Genomic DNA, 18,595 nt, shown 5'->3' on the forward strand with positions numbered 1-18,595 from the left:
TTAATTAGAAAATCTCCATTTCTAACTCATGTTCCTATACCACAAAAAATGTGTGAAAACGGAGAGGCGCAAATATCCAGAGCGTTAGGATTATTCCTACCATTTTCACGGTAATCTCGAAAATGAACTATTTCAGCCGAGCAATTCTACAAGAATAACATTTTGAAGACCACGATACGAGATAAAAACGGGAATGTAACAAGATCCAGCTCTCCCTGCCCTTTTTCCCCAAACACCTCGGAGATTAAGCTGACTTGGTAAGTGCAAATCGATGGTGAGAACTCAAAAAACTCAACGACGCACGATAAAATCTGTATCACATTCAAAGTAAAAACCCAAACAAAAATGCTCAAGATTGGTTTATTCCGAACAAGACAAGAAATAATTGGTCAGATCCCTTACAATCAGCAGAGAAAAAAGATAAAATCTATTCCAAGAATCACCTATAAAATGTTTGAAATCGGGAGAAAGTTGTGGACAGACATTGTTGTGCATAGATTCAAACAGCTATTTTTATTCTGTTTTCCTATCATGAAAGGACTGAATTGTGAGCACATAGCCCTCAAGATGGCGATCCTCTTCTTGATCTTCATTCTCCCTGTAATGGCGTCGTCCAATTCTGTTGCTGATCAGAGGGCGACTATGAGGCGAGTTGATGATGGGAGTTCATTGAGCTTCAGAGAGAGATTTGTGGCTTCCATGGAGAGAAGTAATAGAAGAGTTGAGAATATAAGGGGCGTGATAAAGAGGGCATCTGAAATGAAGTCTCTGGAGGCAGAGTCAGAAAGAGGTGGTGAGATTCGAACCACGGTTGTTCCAGGAAAAGGAGAGTATCTGATTGAGGTGGGGCTTGGAACTCCGGCAGTGCAATTCCAAGGAATTGCGGACACAGGGAGTGATGTGTTGTGGACTCAATGCACGCCCTGCAACCACTGCTTCGACCAACTCACACCCTTCTTCGACCCCTCCAAATCCTCCACCTATCGCCCTGCTGGATGCAATGATACTCTCTGCCAAGAGATTGAGAGCCGGGAAGGAAGATGCAGGCGTAACTGCGGGTAGACGGGTTTATCTTAATTTTTTCTTTAGTGTGTGATGTTTAATTCGTTGAAGGTATTTAGTCCAAGAAGTGTTTGTATGTTATCAGTATTATTGCATTCTAGTATCCGATTCCTTTTGTGTGAGTAGTGGATGAAATTATAGGATGAATTTGGCCTAGATAGTAGATTCTAATGTTTGTTTTGTCAAAGTGGCTTACTTGAAATTCAACATTGATTTCTAGGGCTCATTTATAAGAGTAGTCATGTAAACAAGCCAAACCTTATAATAATGATGTTTAAGTTGAAATTACGAGATCCATGGGATCAACAACTTAATAGCCTTATAGTGCAACGTTTAAGTCAAAAGCACAAAGATCTATGAGTTCATAAACCTAACAAAATCTTGATTGATTTGTCATAAGCTCAATTTGGCTTAATTTTAATTTTTTATAAGCTTTGAGTTATTTGGGCAGCTCATATGAATTTAGACTTGTTTCCACCTATTAGTGTGATTTTGAAAAAGCCGCATAAACAGGTAGAAGCTTAGAGTGTGAAGTTCAAGATGAAGTCAAAAGATATGTGAGCTCAACTACTTGTGGAATCTTGATAGATTTATCGCAAGATCAAAGGTTGAATAACTCTCTAAGATTTGACTTAAGTGGCTCATCTGACATCATGCTTTCTTATCTAGAAGGGTCTGGCTATTAGTGAGGTTTGAAAGAGCCACGTACAAGAGGCAAAGCTTAGGGTGTGATTTTTAGATTGGAATCATAATATCTATAAATTCAACAACTCACTGGAATCTTGATGGATTAGTCATGTTCAAATTTTGACAAGTGTTGTTATTTTATTAGAGCCACTATGCCCCGAACAACATGTTTAGATGTTGATAGATTTTTTATTCATGTTTTTCACTATTGAACACCATACTCACATTAACAAGTTTGAATCTTGAGATATTGTCAGCCATATTTTCAGCATCACACCACACCATTGACAAGAAGTTTTAATCTTGATAGCTTTTTTGACCTATATTTTTGAGACACCACACCTTGTCCTCAACAATACGCTTGAATCTTTTTCATGTCACATTTTAAATCTTGATGAATTTGTTAGATAGTTTTAACCGTCACACCACACTCTTAATGACACGTTTGATCTGTGTTGCTAGATTTATAATGTCATGATTTGAATCTTGATAGATTTTTCATCCATGTTCTTAACAACCATTGCACCACTCCTTTTGCAACAATTTTGATCTTGATGGACTTCTCATGCCATGTTTTGTTTTGAATCTTAAGAGATTGTCAAGAGTGTTTTTAACATCACACCATTCCCTTAAATGTTGATAGATTTACTAACCATGCTTTAACTATCACAGCATGTCAATTGTCAGACTATGTTTTGAATGTTGATACATTAATCAACCATTCTTTTTGCTTGCACATCATGCTCTAATGACAAGTTTGAATTGAATCTTGATAATTTTGTCATACCATGTTTTGAATCCTAATCAATTATTTCACAATGTTAAAACTTGATAGATTTGTGAATGTCTTTAACCATCACACCACACCCTTAACAAATTGATTGACTCTTGAATAGATTTGTCATACTGTATTTTCAATCTCTGTATATTTTCTACATCCGATTTCAAAATTCTGTTAGTTTGTCCTCTCATATTTGAATCTCGACAAATCTATAAGCCACGTTTTGAACTATCACACCCAAACAAGATTAAGATTGAATCTTGAATAGATGTGTCATGCCATGGTTTGGATCTCGATAAACTTGTCATTCAATGTTTTAAATCTTCAATGCATTTGTCATGCCTATATTTTTCGTCGTAGGTCATCCACAGAATCTTTTCAGCTATCTAGTAGGAGAGCACGAGCCATCAACTGAATCTTTATAAACTTAGTCAGTCAATGTTTTAAATTTTTGATAGATTTGTGATATCGAATTTTGAATCTCTATAGATTTGTGATACTGAATTTTGAATTTCGATAGATTTGCCATACCGACCTTAATGTGTGATGTTTAAGCCGTCCGATCTATTTGTCATGGCAGGTATACTTTAAGATACGGGGACGGATCCAACTCAACAGGCGTGCTCTCCTATGACACAGTCACCATAGGACGCGGATCGGGGGCGAGCTTCAAGAACACAGCCTTTGGGTGTGCCCACAGAAGTTTCGGGTTTGGATTCCAGGGCTCAGGCCTTGTAGGGCTAGGCAGAGGTCCTCTTTCACTTGTTTCTCAGCTGGGCAACCAGATCCAAAACAGGTTCTCATACTGCCTCGTCGACTCACAAACTCCCAACGCAACCAGCACAATGTTCTTCGGCCAATCAGCGAGGCTGAGGGGCGGCAAGACCCTCCGGCTAAGGAAAAACCCTCTCATTTCAACTTTCTGGTATGTTCCCATGACTGGTCTGACAATTGCCGGTACAAGAGTGGATGTTCCACCGGGAGCATTCGAGCTCCAAGAGGACGGCAGCGGCGGCATTATCATTGACTCCGGTACCACTGTCACTTATTTCCCCAGTGAGGTTTTCGAGGCTATCACCACTGCCATTGAGCCCCTCGTTGATCTGCCCCGTGCTGACTCTGCGGTGCTTGATTTCTGCTATCAGCTTCCCTCCGACTCCGCTAATGTTACCTGGCCTGCTGTGGTTTTCAACTTTGAGGGTGGTGTGAATCTGCCTCTCCCTCAGGAGAATACGTTTGTTGCATTGGAGGAAAATGTGGTGTGCTTGGCCTTCGCCGCCATCAGGAATATTGGGATTCTTGGAAACATTCAGCAGCAGAACTTTCACTTCCTTTATGACAATGCCCGTAACACCATCTCCTTCACACCTGCTAACTGTGCCTCTCTTTGAGTAGTTGTTTTGTTGTTTCTTAGTAGTAGTAGTTGTTGTTTCTTCTATTGTTTGCAGTCAGCACTATTTGTTTCAATAAAGGAATAGTTTGAGTGCAAACTTCAATCATGGTGGGTCTGAAAGAAAACTAGTAAAACATAAAACTCTATCAGTCGACCTTGTTTCTTTGTGAGGTAAGCTTGTATGGAAGCATTGGTAGCTAGTTAGAAGTATGGGTTTGTTGATTATGTACTAACAATTGGATCGATTAATGATCATATAAAATAAAGTCTCCTTTATTGGGTATAGGAATTGGGTGTGGAATTGTCACAGTAATTGGAAGGTACTTGGGGCCAAAGATCATATAAAATAAAGAGGGTTTAGGGTATGGAATTATTGGAGTAATTGGAAAGCACTGGAGTGGAATTGATTCGGTTTTGGTTTGGATTAGTTTGTTGCAAACACAATGTGTGATGGAATTTACGATTAGGTTATGAATGTTGATTCTAGTATTCTTATTGTTTTTAGATTTTGATTTTGTATTAACTTTTGAGCTAATGTTTTGGGTCACATCTAATGGACCATCATTATGACAAGTAATAGAGATAGTTCATTATGACAAGTAATAAAGAGCTTATAGAGGATGAAAAAAGTGTGGAAATCTACAAGCAATGAATTTTAATCTTGTTAAACATTTATTTTATATTTTTGGATCTATTAAAAGAATGGTCTAAAGATTTAGATTTATAATGTCAATTAAACTTAGTGTTTTGTCAAAAGGATGATCTACATATTTGGATTCATGATATTAGCATCACATTCAATTAAACATAGTGTTGGTCAAAATGGATCTATGACCAGACTATGAAAGTTGATCATATTGATTCTTAGTTTTTTATATTTTGATTTATGGAAAGAATGGTGTAAGGATTTGGTAACATAACATTAGCATCATGTTTCATGATTTGAATTCATGTATTAGCATAGAACATCAATCAAACATAGTATTGATTAAAGTGGATTTATGATCAAAATATGAAAATTAATCATGTTAATTCACATGTTTGTATATTTTCATTTATGAAAAGTATGGTGTAAGGAGTTCGATTCACTATATTAGCATCGAGCATCATGATTTGGATTTGGAGCTTTGAATTCATGATATCAACATCACAATTCAATTAGACATTGTGATTAAAGTAGATTTGTGTTTAGACTATGAAAGTTGATCATGTTGATTCTTAATTTTGTATATTTTGAATTATAAAATGGATTGTGTAAAAACTTTTCTTTATTACATTAGCATTCAACATTATTTAAACCTATTTTAGATAAAATGAATTTATGTAAGACTCTAAATGTTGATCATGTTAATTCTTATTTATATATATTTAACTTTATGAGAAGGATGGTCTTAAAGATTTGAATTCATAACATTATAATCAATCATTAAGGTGATTAGAATGTCTAAATAACCATCACCAGAGAAGTCTCTTCTCTACAAGTTAGACTCTTGTAAAACTGTGTGTTATCTCAACAATTCAAAGAATTGTACCAATCTTAATTTATAATTATTTATTGAAACTTAACTTGATAGAAATATTTCTTGTAACAAATCACCTAAAAGAAAAATTAAATGAAATGATTTATTATTTAATAAATAAAATTAAAGAATTTACATAAAGATGATTTTTTGATGAGAAGGCAAATTACACACACATGCACACACGAAAGTTGAAAAATTACATTATTTCATCATATTTAACCATTTTTATTGTAATATTTTATTGTAAATAAAAATCATAGCTAACAAAAAACTTTAGACATAGTACTATATATAAACTAAAAATGACTATTCAGTAAGACAATGTCAATAGTAGCAAAACTAATATCTTGATTACAATTGCCTTGATCATTCTTTCATGATATTACTTTGGATGAAATTTACACCATGTTCATCCTAGTAATTTGCCTAAATATGTTTATGTCAAACCTCATAATGTTTCTTGTGATAAGAATGCTCATGATATAGTGAAGAACTTATCACATCTAGGCCCATATCCCTTAGATGAAAGACATGCCCACTCCTAACATTTCATGAAGGTGAAATATGTTATGGGAGTTCACCCTCATGATCCAGAAACACTAGAAGTTCATTGACTGTATTCCACATATGCTTAGCCAATTCATCACCCACAACACAAAGGTGAGTTTCAAATGTGTGTTCATAATAACATGTATCCAAGGATTTATTGACACCATTATAGACAAAGACACACATGCACTAGGCCTCCATTTTTTACCAAATTTTTTGATGTTGGGCTAATTTGGCTTGTCAAAATCACTTTTTTTAAAAAATATGATCCTAATAAGGTTGAAATTTCAATGGAACTTAAGTTTTTTTGTCAAATTTTTGATGACACTTAAGTTCTATGTCAAAATTTTGATGACACATAAGTTTTCTATCAAAATTTTGACATTGTCAGGATATAAGTTTATTGTCAAAATTTTGATGTTTTTGGGATATTAACAAAAAATAAAAGTAAAAAATTTCATTTTGTATGTAGTAGATTGGAAGTGTGTGGGAGGGTTTTTGCATGCAATTCTCATGCAAGGGAAACCATGACTAGCAATGCTTGACTTAGGTAAGAGTTTCAATGTCCACTCTTATGGCCATTTATAGAGAATGGAAGGGAAAATTATAGTTATTAAATTTTGATTGATTATGTTTTAACTTCTTCCCCCACCAAAATTTTCCATCCATTCATTCATTTGGGATTAAGTATTCATCCTGCCTTACATACATGTTGAAAGAACAAAGTTCCTTAAGGCTGACACTCAACTGACTAGTCTATTAATGCCAATCTCAGATTATATGGATGATTAAAGATAAATCCCTCTCCTTGGCCACTAGAGATGCATATGTAATTGGAGGTCATGAATGGAAGAGCTTTTGAAGCCAAGCACAACAAGAAGAATGAAAGAAAGACAAAGACATAGATCACAAGGGCACAACAGAGACAAAGATCACAACTAGGACATAATAGAGACATAGATCACAAGGGAAAAATAGAGACATATATCACAACTAGAGCATAACAAAGACATAGATCACAACTAGGGCATAACTAGGACATATATCACAAGGGCACAATAGAGACATAAATCACAACTAGGGCACTATTGAGACATAGATCACAACTAGGGCACAACAAAGACATAGATCACAAGGGCACAAAAGCGACATAGATCACAACTTGAGCACATCAAAGACATTGATATTTTATTGTACTAATTATACAAATCAAATAGATCAAAAATATAAATTCTATAATGAGATAGATTTTAATGTAGTTAGATGTTGAATAAATAAAGTAGTTTTTTAGTGTTAAATTTTTTCAATGTATTGTTGTTGTTGTGTTTATGTAGACTTCAACAGTTAATTGATATAATGTGTGGACTAAAAGGACTATTAAACCATGATATATCTAGTTGAAGAAGATATCAAAAATAAATAAAAATAAGAAATAAAAAGAAGCCTAAATCGTAGACCAACCAAAAATGACAAAGCTTGTGTTCATCCTACACAACATTCATAGAAGATATAAATAGGAAATACAAACAATAAATGTCACTCTGTGCTAAAACAAAATCAACTAGGGTCCAAACCTTTATTGCAGTGAAGTCAAACATTAAGTCTATAGTTGACGAAATAATCCCAAACTAACTTGTGATTTATCACTTGATATAAATAGAAAACTTAAAAGTATAAACATGCATTGTACAATAGCTGTTCCTTTTATTGGAAATTTACTAAGAGCCTCATAGGAGAAAGAACACATTGGAATTAAATGTTTTGATATATAAAAGAATCTATAAAAGAGCTATAGGTAAGATACAAGGTCTATGAGAGAGAATCTCATTAAGGAGATATTAATAATCCATGACATCCTATAGACCATCCAATAGATTTCAAGCATATCTTCTCATCGAGTATCTTAGATACCAAGGAGTCACACCCTATGGAGAAGCACATGGTAGATGTATAGACGATGCATGTTTCAACATATAGGGCATATTTTTGTCTAGTATCGACTATGACCCAAATATTCTTGATGTAAGTGTGTGTGCGCACGTGCATGTGTGTGATGTTTCATCTTTATTTCTTCTTATAATGTCTCTTTGATTGATTTTCATGTGAGAAATAACATAATAATTAACTTGCTAAGCATTTGATGAAAAAAATGTTCATACATATATAGAATATTTCTACATGTCCTTAAATTTGAATCTACTATAGTATATGATTAAATTAAAAGAAGACATGTGTCAATATCCTCTAAGTAATACCTTAATCATTAATAATTATTAAATTACACAATATTCTAGCCCCAAATATGAAATGTTTTTTTCAGGAATGAAGCAAGATATGAAAAACAAATAATTCTTTAAATGTGAGAAAAATACAAGCACACAAAAATATGTGGATAAGGAGAGAAGAAAACAAATGAAAAGATAAGGTTAAAGATAGTATCGACACAAGTGCAACACATATATAGTGTCTTTATGTGGTACACCATCCATTTTAGCTAATTGTGTATTAATCAATTCTATAGGATTCCATGATAATGTAGGATAAAAGCCAATTTGGACTAAACTTTCTTTTCTTACCATGTAGAGCATTAACATTATGTTAGTTCTCATAAAATAAAAATTTATCATTTAATCACTTTATTATTTTACCTTTCTTGAAGAGGTTTATGATATGCTTTGATGTATCCAAGGGTATTAATTTGGTGTTCATCCAATATTTAATGGAATGAGTTCAAGATCTATGTTGGTTACCTATCCCCTATTTTTCTTCATTTATACCTCTCTTCATTATGGTAAAGAGCCTAGGTGGTGTTTTACACCTATCCTCTTGCAGCATCCTTTGATCAAAATGCCCTACATTTATGATTCAGTATGTTATATCCCCAAATGGCACTTCCAAATAGCCACACATGCCTATACTCCAATAGTTTTAAAATTGTTGATAACACAATATCCACAAAGAATGGTTGTTGCTAAGTAGAATTGAAACAAGTTTGGCTCCTACCACCAAACATGACATTGTTGCTAAGATTCAAGACACAAATCTAAATTCCTATTTCTGATTGTGCAATAATTTTTTGGTAATTATGATGTAATTAATACGAGCACATATTTTGTGAACTAATATTTATTTAGTCCAATGTTTCAAAAAGATCAAATATTTATGCATTGAAGAAAAACAATAGTAGACTCATATATTGAAGCCTTTCTTACTATAGATGCAACTATGCACTCTGATCAATAGAAAGTGGAAATTAGTTTTATTAGAGTCAATATGGAAATGGATGCACAAATAGATAGAACGAAAATACTTCATTTTGACACCTTCTCACACTATTCAAGATGGTAATTTTATTTCCCTCAATTCACATTATTTTTATGATCATTTTTTATATTTAACAAAATAGGAAAATTGTGATTGATGTATTAAGATGTCTCAAAAGTGTAGGAAGTATGAAAACTCAGTGATATCCTTTATATGATATACACTATGGGGTGAACCCACAATAATGGGTTCCACTTTAGTGGGACGAACAAAAATGAAAAAAATTGCAAAATGAGAAATTGAGTTTACAATATGTTCACGCGAACACAATATTCGCACGAACATATTTCGTATGTTCGCGTGAACATATGTGATATATATGTTCATGCAAACATGATTTACATGTTCGCGCGAACATGGTAAACGTGTTCGCGTGAACGCCATGTTCGCACGAACATGCAAAATCACAAAAATTTTAACCATTTTTTCAAAAAAAAAATTTTTGCTCTTTTGACTACCATAATTGCAAGAGAATGATCTCCTACTGTAAAATAAAAAATTTCAAAATGTGCTGCTCGGAGAAAGTTTTCCAACAACTATAATTTTATTACATAATTTAATCATTAAGACTTTCAAATATGATTTTAACTCATTATAGGTTCATTACCAATTGAACATCAACCGACTTTGACACCTCGGGAAAATTAGTAAATTAGGTCAAAAAAAATTTGAAAAATATGGAGGCACTGGCTTATTGAGATACCTTTCTATTAAAAAAAAAATGGTTTATGATAAATTGACTTCAAATTATCTATGTCAAACGGAACGTATGTCTGAATTATGGTTCATGTCACTTCAAAACTTCATAAACTATACAATATTCAACCAAAATAAATCAAACCAAATGCATCATGTAGATATTGATGTTACAAATCTAACATCGAAAGAATTACTTCATTATCATTTCTAGAAAAAAAGTTGTGTGTCAAACGGATTGTCACTTTTTAAAATATTGAATTTTATTATGTACCACTTTTTGGAGGAGATAAAAAAAATTGACATAAATAATTTTTTTTTTTAGATTAAAAAATATGGTTACAAAGTAGGAACAAAGTACTCAAAATCACTAGTTTATGTCATCTTGAAATTATTTATAGTTTTGGAGATATAGTCACTTGAACGTGACGTTTGTTGCAAAAATATTGATTTCAGTGTCAAAATTGGTCAAAAAGTGGAACCCATTATTGTGGGATCACCCTATGACTTTGAGAATACCTTTGCTAATCTACACTGAGCATTCCTCATTTGATGGATTTCCATTTTACTCTTCATTCCTTTCTTCCTCTCCAACATTGCAATTATATGCCTTACCTTCATGCACCCTTCTACATGTAAGAAAGGTGAACTTCCAAAACTCGCTATGCTTTAACCTTCCATATATCCATGTACAGATTGTATTGCTAGAATCCAAAATAAATCCTTCACCATTAATATGTCTTAATGCTAACATAAAGAGAAGACCTAGTTCCTTTCTTCCTCTCCAACATTGCAATTCTTTCTTCCTTTCTTTCATAGTAAATCTATTTTGCACAAATCATGTGATCATTTTATTCTAATTTAAAATCATCCAAGATTCATGCTAGAGATGCAAGAAGGAATGTAAAGTTGAAGTGGTGCTATTAGGCCCCTTAGGAGATTTTATCATTCTTGCATTATTAACCATACAATATACCATTCTTAGCTCTAAAAAATGCCAATTAAAACTTTAATTGGTCTCTTCATGCCTTCTTCCATGTTGGGAGCCTTCAAGAGGTCTTTGGCCTTAAGAGCTTTGAGGGGTGCCCCTGCACCACAATCTTTGAACAACTATAGATGTTTTGGGGAAATAAATCAACATATATTGAAAGCTATAAAAAATTTAACCATTCATTATATGTACAAAAGTAAATGATAGAAATATAACATTCTACACACAAGAATAATAAGATTTTTAAATGAAAAATATTCAATGTGGGAAAAACCACAATTCTCACTATAAGAATACTGGCTACACAATTTTAGGCTCTAGACCAAGGAATCTCATTGATCCTAACTTGAATTTTATGCTAACATGGGAAACCTTAGGGAAAGATAAAATAGACTTGAAGACTAAACATTGCTTCTTCAAGGTAAGATATAACACATCCTTTGAAGTGATAAGTGTAGTGCATTGTTGTAAACATATGAAACTAACTTCACTAATACTCATCTAGAATTTTGGATCATTATACACCATAAAAAAGAAAACCTTATTCAATTAGGATTCAAAAATGAATATATATATTTTCAACCCTTACTGAAGAGATAGTAATATTTAATTATTTTATTATTTTCAATTATATACAAGATACTACTAATTCTTGCATATTTATATTTGATATAATTTTATAGCCTGAATATTTTCTTGTGAAGAAAGTCCATGCCTAAAAATATGAACCCATAACAAAATAAGGTGAAAATTGCTAGATTGTAGTCTCAATTCAAAAGAAAATGTGATGGAAAATGTTATTATCCTTGCAAAAAATGTAAGGACTTAAATAATCAAAGAATTATAATCACAACAGCTCAAAGACATTGTAGGCAACATGATCACATTAAAGGGAGAAATGATTTTCATTCTTTGGTGAGTATGGATCTCAACCTGGTGGAATATGGAGGTACGAATATCAAAGAAGAAGGTAATTCTCCCATGGAAGAAGATGATCATGAGGTAGAGAACACAATTAAAGATGTTGGTATTGGAGCAGTTGATAATGTGCCAAAGAACAAGATCAAAGAAGATGTTACTGGCACAATTGATGAAGATGATGAAGATGGTGATAGTAGTGCATCTAATGATGGAGATGAAGAGAACCTTGATATAAATGTAATTGAAAAAGAATATGAACCCATATACCAAGGCTCCCCAACAATTCTTCTCTCCACTGTATTGTTTTTATTAAACTTCAAGGTTATGAATGGTATATCCAATGTAGCAATCTCACGTACATGTTAAGGTATAGTATCATTTTTTCCATCTTCTATGTTAGCATACCATTAATATTATTTATATTAACAAATTTTTTCCATGGGCTGATAGGTGAGTGTTGCCACTATCAAACATTCTACCTTGCTCTTACTAAGAATTATCAGCCATTATGAAATATATTTGAATGGAGTATCAAAAAATATGTACATGTCCCAGCAATGATCATATTATTATTAAACAACATGAATTTGAAACACAATGCCCTAATTTTCACATTAGTAGATATTGATCGGATCAAATAACCAAAAGGTGCCTCACAAGGTTCTTTGGTACATTCTCATTATTCCACATCTGCAACTATTATTCAGGTACACTAGCTTAGCACAATTTATGGATTACCATGTACACAATAGAAGTCAAGATGACATTATGAAAATGTATGAAGATGGTTTTGCATTTAAGGACATAGAAGATAGGTGACCAATATATAAAGAAGAACCTCATAATCTGAAGCCTTCATTGGTAGTAGATGGTGTCAATACACTTGGAGAGATGAGATATGTTTACTCGGTCTAGCCTATTTTTATTATTAATAATAACATTCCTCCTTGGATATCCATAAAGAGGGAAGCACATAATGTTGGAAATGATTGTATCAGGTATTTTTTTATTTGGTACTCATTTAAATTAATTTATAAACATAGTATCAAAATGTCCATAATAATTATGGTTTGTTTATGTTCATTCAACTAGGTAAGTACCAAGTGAAAAATATGAATGTATATATTGAGCCCTTGAAATTGATGTGTTGTTGGAGTTATGGAATGGGGTCACTATGTACAGAATCTCTAAACCAATTGGTGAAAGACAATTTCAATTTCGTGCAATTCTTATATGGACAATACATGATGGCCCTGGACTAACACATTTTTGCGGTATGTAAAATTGTTAACACATATTTTTTGTATGTAATAGTGCTAATGCATTTTCGTTGTATGTTTAAGTTGCATGTGATAATTATAAATATGAATATTATAGTACACATGTCATCCAATTATGCACTATCTTGTAGGTTTTTAGACAAAGGAAAAATTTGCATGTCTAATTTTTGGTCCAAAGATGAAAGCTCATCATTCAAAAAGTTTAGGAAAGTCGGTGTTCAATGAGCATAGCCAATTTCTCCACAAAAATTATAAATATCTAATTACCAAAAAAACATATTTTCAATGGGAAGAAGAGATAACATCAAAGCCAAGAAGAATGACACCTCACATCTGGAAGTTGGAATACAATAGAATGAATCTGATGCAGGTTTTTGTATGAAATTAAAATGTGGATGATGTCTTTTTTTTAGTAATGATTTAATTGGTGTTCATGAAGGTCATCAAGGAATTGATGAGTTACTTCCAAAAGGACTTAAAAGCTATCCTAGACAATTTAGTACATTTCCTTACTACAAGAACCTCCCAATCATTTATTTGTTTGATGCTATACATATAGGAAAGAATGTAACAAAGAAACTATGGAAAATATTGGATGGAAGGCATGACAAAGAAAAATTGGTCAAAATTTGTAATGACATTAATGAATCCAATCATGCATTGAAGTTTTTCCTTGAATCAAATAGCAATAGTAACCAAATTAAAATGAGTGTCGTTCCTTGGTAAATAATGCAACAAAAAAATGATGTCATATTTGAAGCCATTATAAACTAAATTTCTCATAGGATTTGTTGCAAGAACAAGAAATCTCATATCAAAGAAAGGAGATTTTGGTTCAAGGTTAAAAATGCATGATTGACATTCCTTTATCAAGGTAAGTCATGTTCTTCTCTATTTACAATAAATTTGTAAAGCATCATGTACTTTTTATTGTTTTATTGTATAATATATTGAAAATATCATTTTATTATTATTGTAGTACATTCTACCTCCATCTCTCCCATAGAACTTTGACAACATGAGTGTCAAAAAAGTTATATATGATCTTGGGAAATACATAAGGTTAGAAGTGTTATTTGTTAGAGTTGTTATATAGATATCATTTTTTCATCTTGCTTGTCTTCTTTTTAAATTTATTGTATAATTCTTTGTAGAGTCTTATTAATACATTTTTGCATGATGAATATCTTTAAGGTGGTTGTCATCTAAAGATATTGATAAAAAAGACATAAAGCATTGGAAGAGAAAAAATCCTCATCTTTTGTGTGAGATGCAAAAGTGTCTACCTTAAACTTTTTTCAATGCACAAGAACATTAGCTCATACATCTAGTTGAGGAGATTAAAATTGTGTGGACCTATACCAACTATGTCAATGTGGATCATTGAGAGGCACTTGAAATTTTTGAAGGGCTTGGTTTGACAAAGAGCACATCCTGAGGGTTCCATGGTTGAGGGATATATGGTATACCAAACCATGGTGTACATTAGTGAATATCTTCCCAAGTTTGTATCAAAGATCTTTGTAAATTGTATTTGGGATCCCAACTCCATGAACAGATTTGAAGGAGTACTTGATGGGGAAAAGTAGATTAAGGAAAGTGAGAAGTAATTATAAAATGTTGTTGTAGTTAATTAATTCTTATCCATCATCAATATAAGTAGTTTCTAAATGGTTTATTTATTTTATATAGTTGGTCATGAGTGGGATGCACTTCATTTTTTTATTGCAAACAATCTTGATTACGTGATGGTATGGATTGAATGATCTCAACAAAATGATTGCTCATTAACATGGCAAGGTGTTGCTTCATTGGTTAAAGAAACTCATCATACTTGAGATCTCAATGCTATGCCAATGTTAATTGATCTAGAAAATGGTTTAAGATGTGGAAAGGTACATATAAGTTAGTCTATCATGACCCATTTATTTAATATCAACTCACAAATGGACATGCATAATTTTCACATGTTTGAAAAATAATAGGTCAAGCACCACAAAGCTATCTACTATAGTTTTCATGAATTTCACATTAAAAAGGTGGATGACATGATGCAGGGCACTACTCTTAATACCATAAACTCATAACAGAAACAAAGAAATAATAACAAATGCAAGAACAAAATATGAACTTCTTATTTGTGCCACAAATACAGAATTATAGAATTCATAAGTACAATATGCTAACCCACATGGGTGCCTTCAGTACAATAATTTGCAAGACAAGCTATGAATTATCACCCAGAGCTATCCTAGACAATGTTTGGGTCTTTCTTACATAGGTAGTTTTATGCCACCTAGGAAGGTTCTAGATGCTCAAACTTAATGCCTAGGGTTGACAAATCCTAACAAAACATATAAAGTTGGCCAAATATATCTTTAACAATTATTTTAGAAGTTTAGGATAGTCTAACTTCAAAAGGCCATAACTCACAAATCATTGCTCTGATTGGCTATTATAACCACTTTTTGTAAACACCAGCTCTTGATCGACAAGCTTGAAACTATGCTAGTACCCTTTCATCGAGTTTTAGGACCTCATCTAGGCACTCTAAGGCCTCCAATAGTGAGCCTAAAGATTTTTTGAGCAAATATTTCCACCAAAAATCTACCATAACTTCTAGGATACTGAAGTTGGAGCAATGAGATTTTTATGGTAGGCTTATCTATCTAAAATGGACCTTCCTATAGAAAATGAGAACATTCCAAGCTCATATGACAAACTTACTGTTAGAAATGGAAAAGGAAATCTGTAAATAAGCAAAACCAGGAAAGAATCTAAGTGAGTAAATGCATGAAAAGATATTACCATAAAATAGGAGAGAGAAAGCTTCAAGTTCCAACACCATGAGACAAGATATTTGGAAAGGGGAAAGCAAAGAAAACCCCTTGTGACATTATGAATGAGGCATGAAAAGCCTAAGAAGAAAAAGAGAAAGAGCAAGAGAGCAATTGCTCATACAATAATGAGAAGAGGAAGAAACCTCATTGTTAAATGAGAGAAGAGGGTCATCTCTTAAATAGAGATGAGAGAGAGGAGTTGGAATGTAACTCCCATGTCTATGAATGCCACCATTCATATGTGTGTGAGGCCAAGTGTGAGATTCCTCTTAAGGAGGAATAATCTAAAATTAGAAATTACAATATATATGTGTCCTTACATATTCCACTAGATGACAAAATAAGATGTAGTGGAAAAAGGACAAAAAAGAAATATATTAGGATACCTTGGCTTATATCCTAATATATTATAACAATAGAGAAAGGAGATCTAACCTTGGTTTATAAACACACCAAGGAAAGATTACAACTTCTAACACCCCCCTTTAATCTTTACTTGGGGTAATGACATCAAAGGGTATTAAACCCATAATTTACAAAAATCTGCAACTTAATCTTCAATATGAAGTAATTTGATTGTCTTCAAGCCATATGGAACATTTGTAGATCCAAGATAAGTACATGAGTCCTTTGAATGTGATCATGTGAAAGCATAGATGCCTCTTCATATGTGGAAAATCAAGAAGGTTCCTTGATGGATCACCTGAAAAAAAAACAACAAGACAAATATCCACAAGTAGAATGCCATCATATATGCAAATTCGAAATCCTTTTGAATAAGGATAAAAGTCTCATAGAGAAACAACATGTTACCACAAAAAAATGGAGATAACCTGATATCAAGATAAAGTATATGCTCAAAATATTGTCAACAAGGACAAATTGAGTAAAAAGCTTGATCAATGCTCTCATGAAAAGAATATTATACTAATGCACAAATGACCATAAACAAGGCCAACTAATGATATGTGCATCAACATTGCATCAATCATGTGGATATAGACAGTCCACTAATGAGTCATCCCACTACAGGTGAATGGGTCATGACTCCATCACCTACATGACCCACGATCTAGGCAATAAAGTATGCAGATCATTATCACATTAATATATGAAAATAACATAAAGGAGAGACATGCTGATCAAAGTAGAATTATCATGGTTTTTGTTAGGATAATCAAAAGAATGGATTATGAGGATATAACAACATATTGCCTTCAAATTGGATCAAATCATCTGAATTTGGAGAGAAAACTCCAATAATAACATCCTCTTCATTGAGGAGCAAAAATGGAACAATATGGAGGGAAACTCCATATATATCAACCTTTCAAAGTAGAGCATATAGAATCAAATGGAGGGAAACTTCATATAAATATCAATCTTTCAATAAAACCAAATGGAGGGAAACTCCACAAAAATATTATCCTATCAAAATGGAACAAATAGGATCAAATGGAGGGAAACTCCATATAAAATGTGTGCACACCAATGTAGGATGGAGGGATACTCCATGGGCCAGATAAGGAAACTATGTATCAGTTATACTGAGGGGACCTACATAGTTAACCTTGAAAAAATTGGCTCCCTATGCACCTCAAAACAAATATCATATAAATCATGTATATCAATGGTATAAAACCATAAAGTGCCAACATGGGCATAGAATGATTCTATAAAAGCATAAAAGTGCAGCTATGGGCACATCAAAATATTAAAATGAAGGCAAATGTGTAAGATTACTCATAATCCAATCAGAATTAAGTAAAATGAAGAGATTTAAGGAAGATTAACTAAATATAGATATCAGGTATAAAACTCCATTGAGGGTAAACATGAGTATTTAATTCAAAGGTATGTATTAATTTCTAAATTATTATAATCATAAATTATATATTTATCTGGGCATATATGTGGGCCCCCATATATACTCAAATAAATATACGAAAATAGATTGGTTAAAGAAAATAATCACCTTTCCATACTTAATATTTTGGAAAGTCACAATATTTACCTTGGTTCAAAAATATAACCTCACAGTAATAAGAACATAAAGTCATGGGGCAAGAAAAGATCTCTCCAATTTTCTCATACTAGGAGAGAGAAAGCTTAGTAATTAATGATAGAGGTTAGATCTGGCAGATAAGAATATACTAAAAGGAGTTAAAAAACTTTTCTAAAAAAAGTTTGAATAAAGCTTGTAATGAGAAAAGAGATTTAAAATAGAATATTGCACTTGTCTAACAATGAATGATTTCATGTCAAAAATAGGTTGACAAGAGGCAATGAGAAAAGCAAAAGATGCCTCTGTCAGAGCTCAAAAAGGAAAAAAGAATCTTGCATGCTAAAAAAAATTTTGACATGCTAAAAAAAATGGCATTGGCAATTTTTCACAAACTTCCTCACAGGGTTGTACACCCGCAATAGGCGATCCACAGGAAAACGTGAATAAAAGCACAAAAGCCCATTTGATGCGGTATAGCATGAAATCTTTATTTTGTAAATAACTGTCTAAGCCCTCCTTTGATTAAAAAAAAAATCAGTGTTA

The 18,595-nt window shown here is 32.7% G+C and overlaps 1 protein-coding gene across 1 annotated transcript; it reads left to right on the forward strand.

The window, feature by feature from the left end:
* The first annotated feature begins 531 nt into the window (after positions 1-531).
* Positions 532-4,003, forward strand: LOC149534672 (aspartic proteinase nepenthesin-1-like). The gene is made up of 2 exons (XM_089806925.1): positions 532-1,058; positions 3,111-4,003. Exons 1-2 carry the CDS (start codon positions 532-534, stop codon positions 3,919-3,921), a joined length of 1,338 nt encoding a protein of 445 aa, XP_089663051.1. The 3' UTR covers positions 3,922-4,003.
* The last annotated feature ends 14,592 nt before the right edge of the window (positions 4,004-18,595 follow it).

This window comes from Cupressus sempervirens, chromosome 10 (assembly GCF_028749045.1).
Source record: "Cupressus sempervirens isolate cs-2001-9-10 chromosome 10, ASM2874904v1, whole genome shotgun sequence".
In the NCBI taxonomy this organism is placed as follows: domain Eukaryota; kingdom Viridiplantae; phylum Streptophyta; class Pinopsida; order Cupressales; family Cupressaceae; genus Cupressus; species Cupressus sempervirens.

What these genes read in the sequence shown, in the direction of transcription:
- LOC149534672 (XM_089806925.1), top strand. Translation starts at nt 532, where the DNA reads ATGAAAGGACTGAATTGTGAGCACATAGCCCTCAAGATGGCGATCCTC. An exon ending in AGATGCAGGCGTAACTGCGG is followed by an intron (nt 1,059 to 3,110) that starts GTAGACGGGTTT and finishes TTGTCATGGCAG; the next exon opens with GTATACTTTAAGATACGGGG.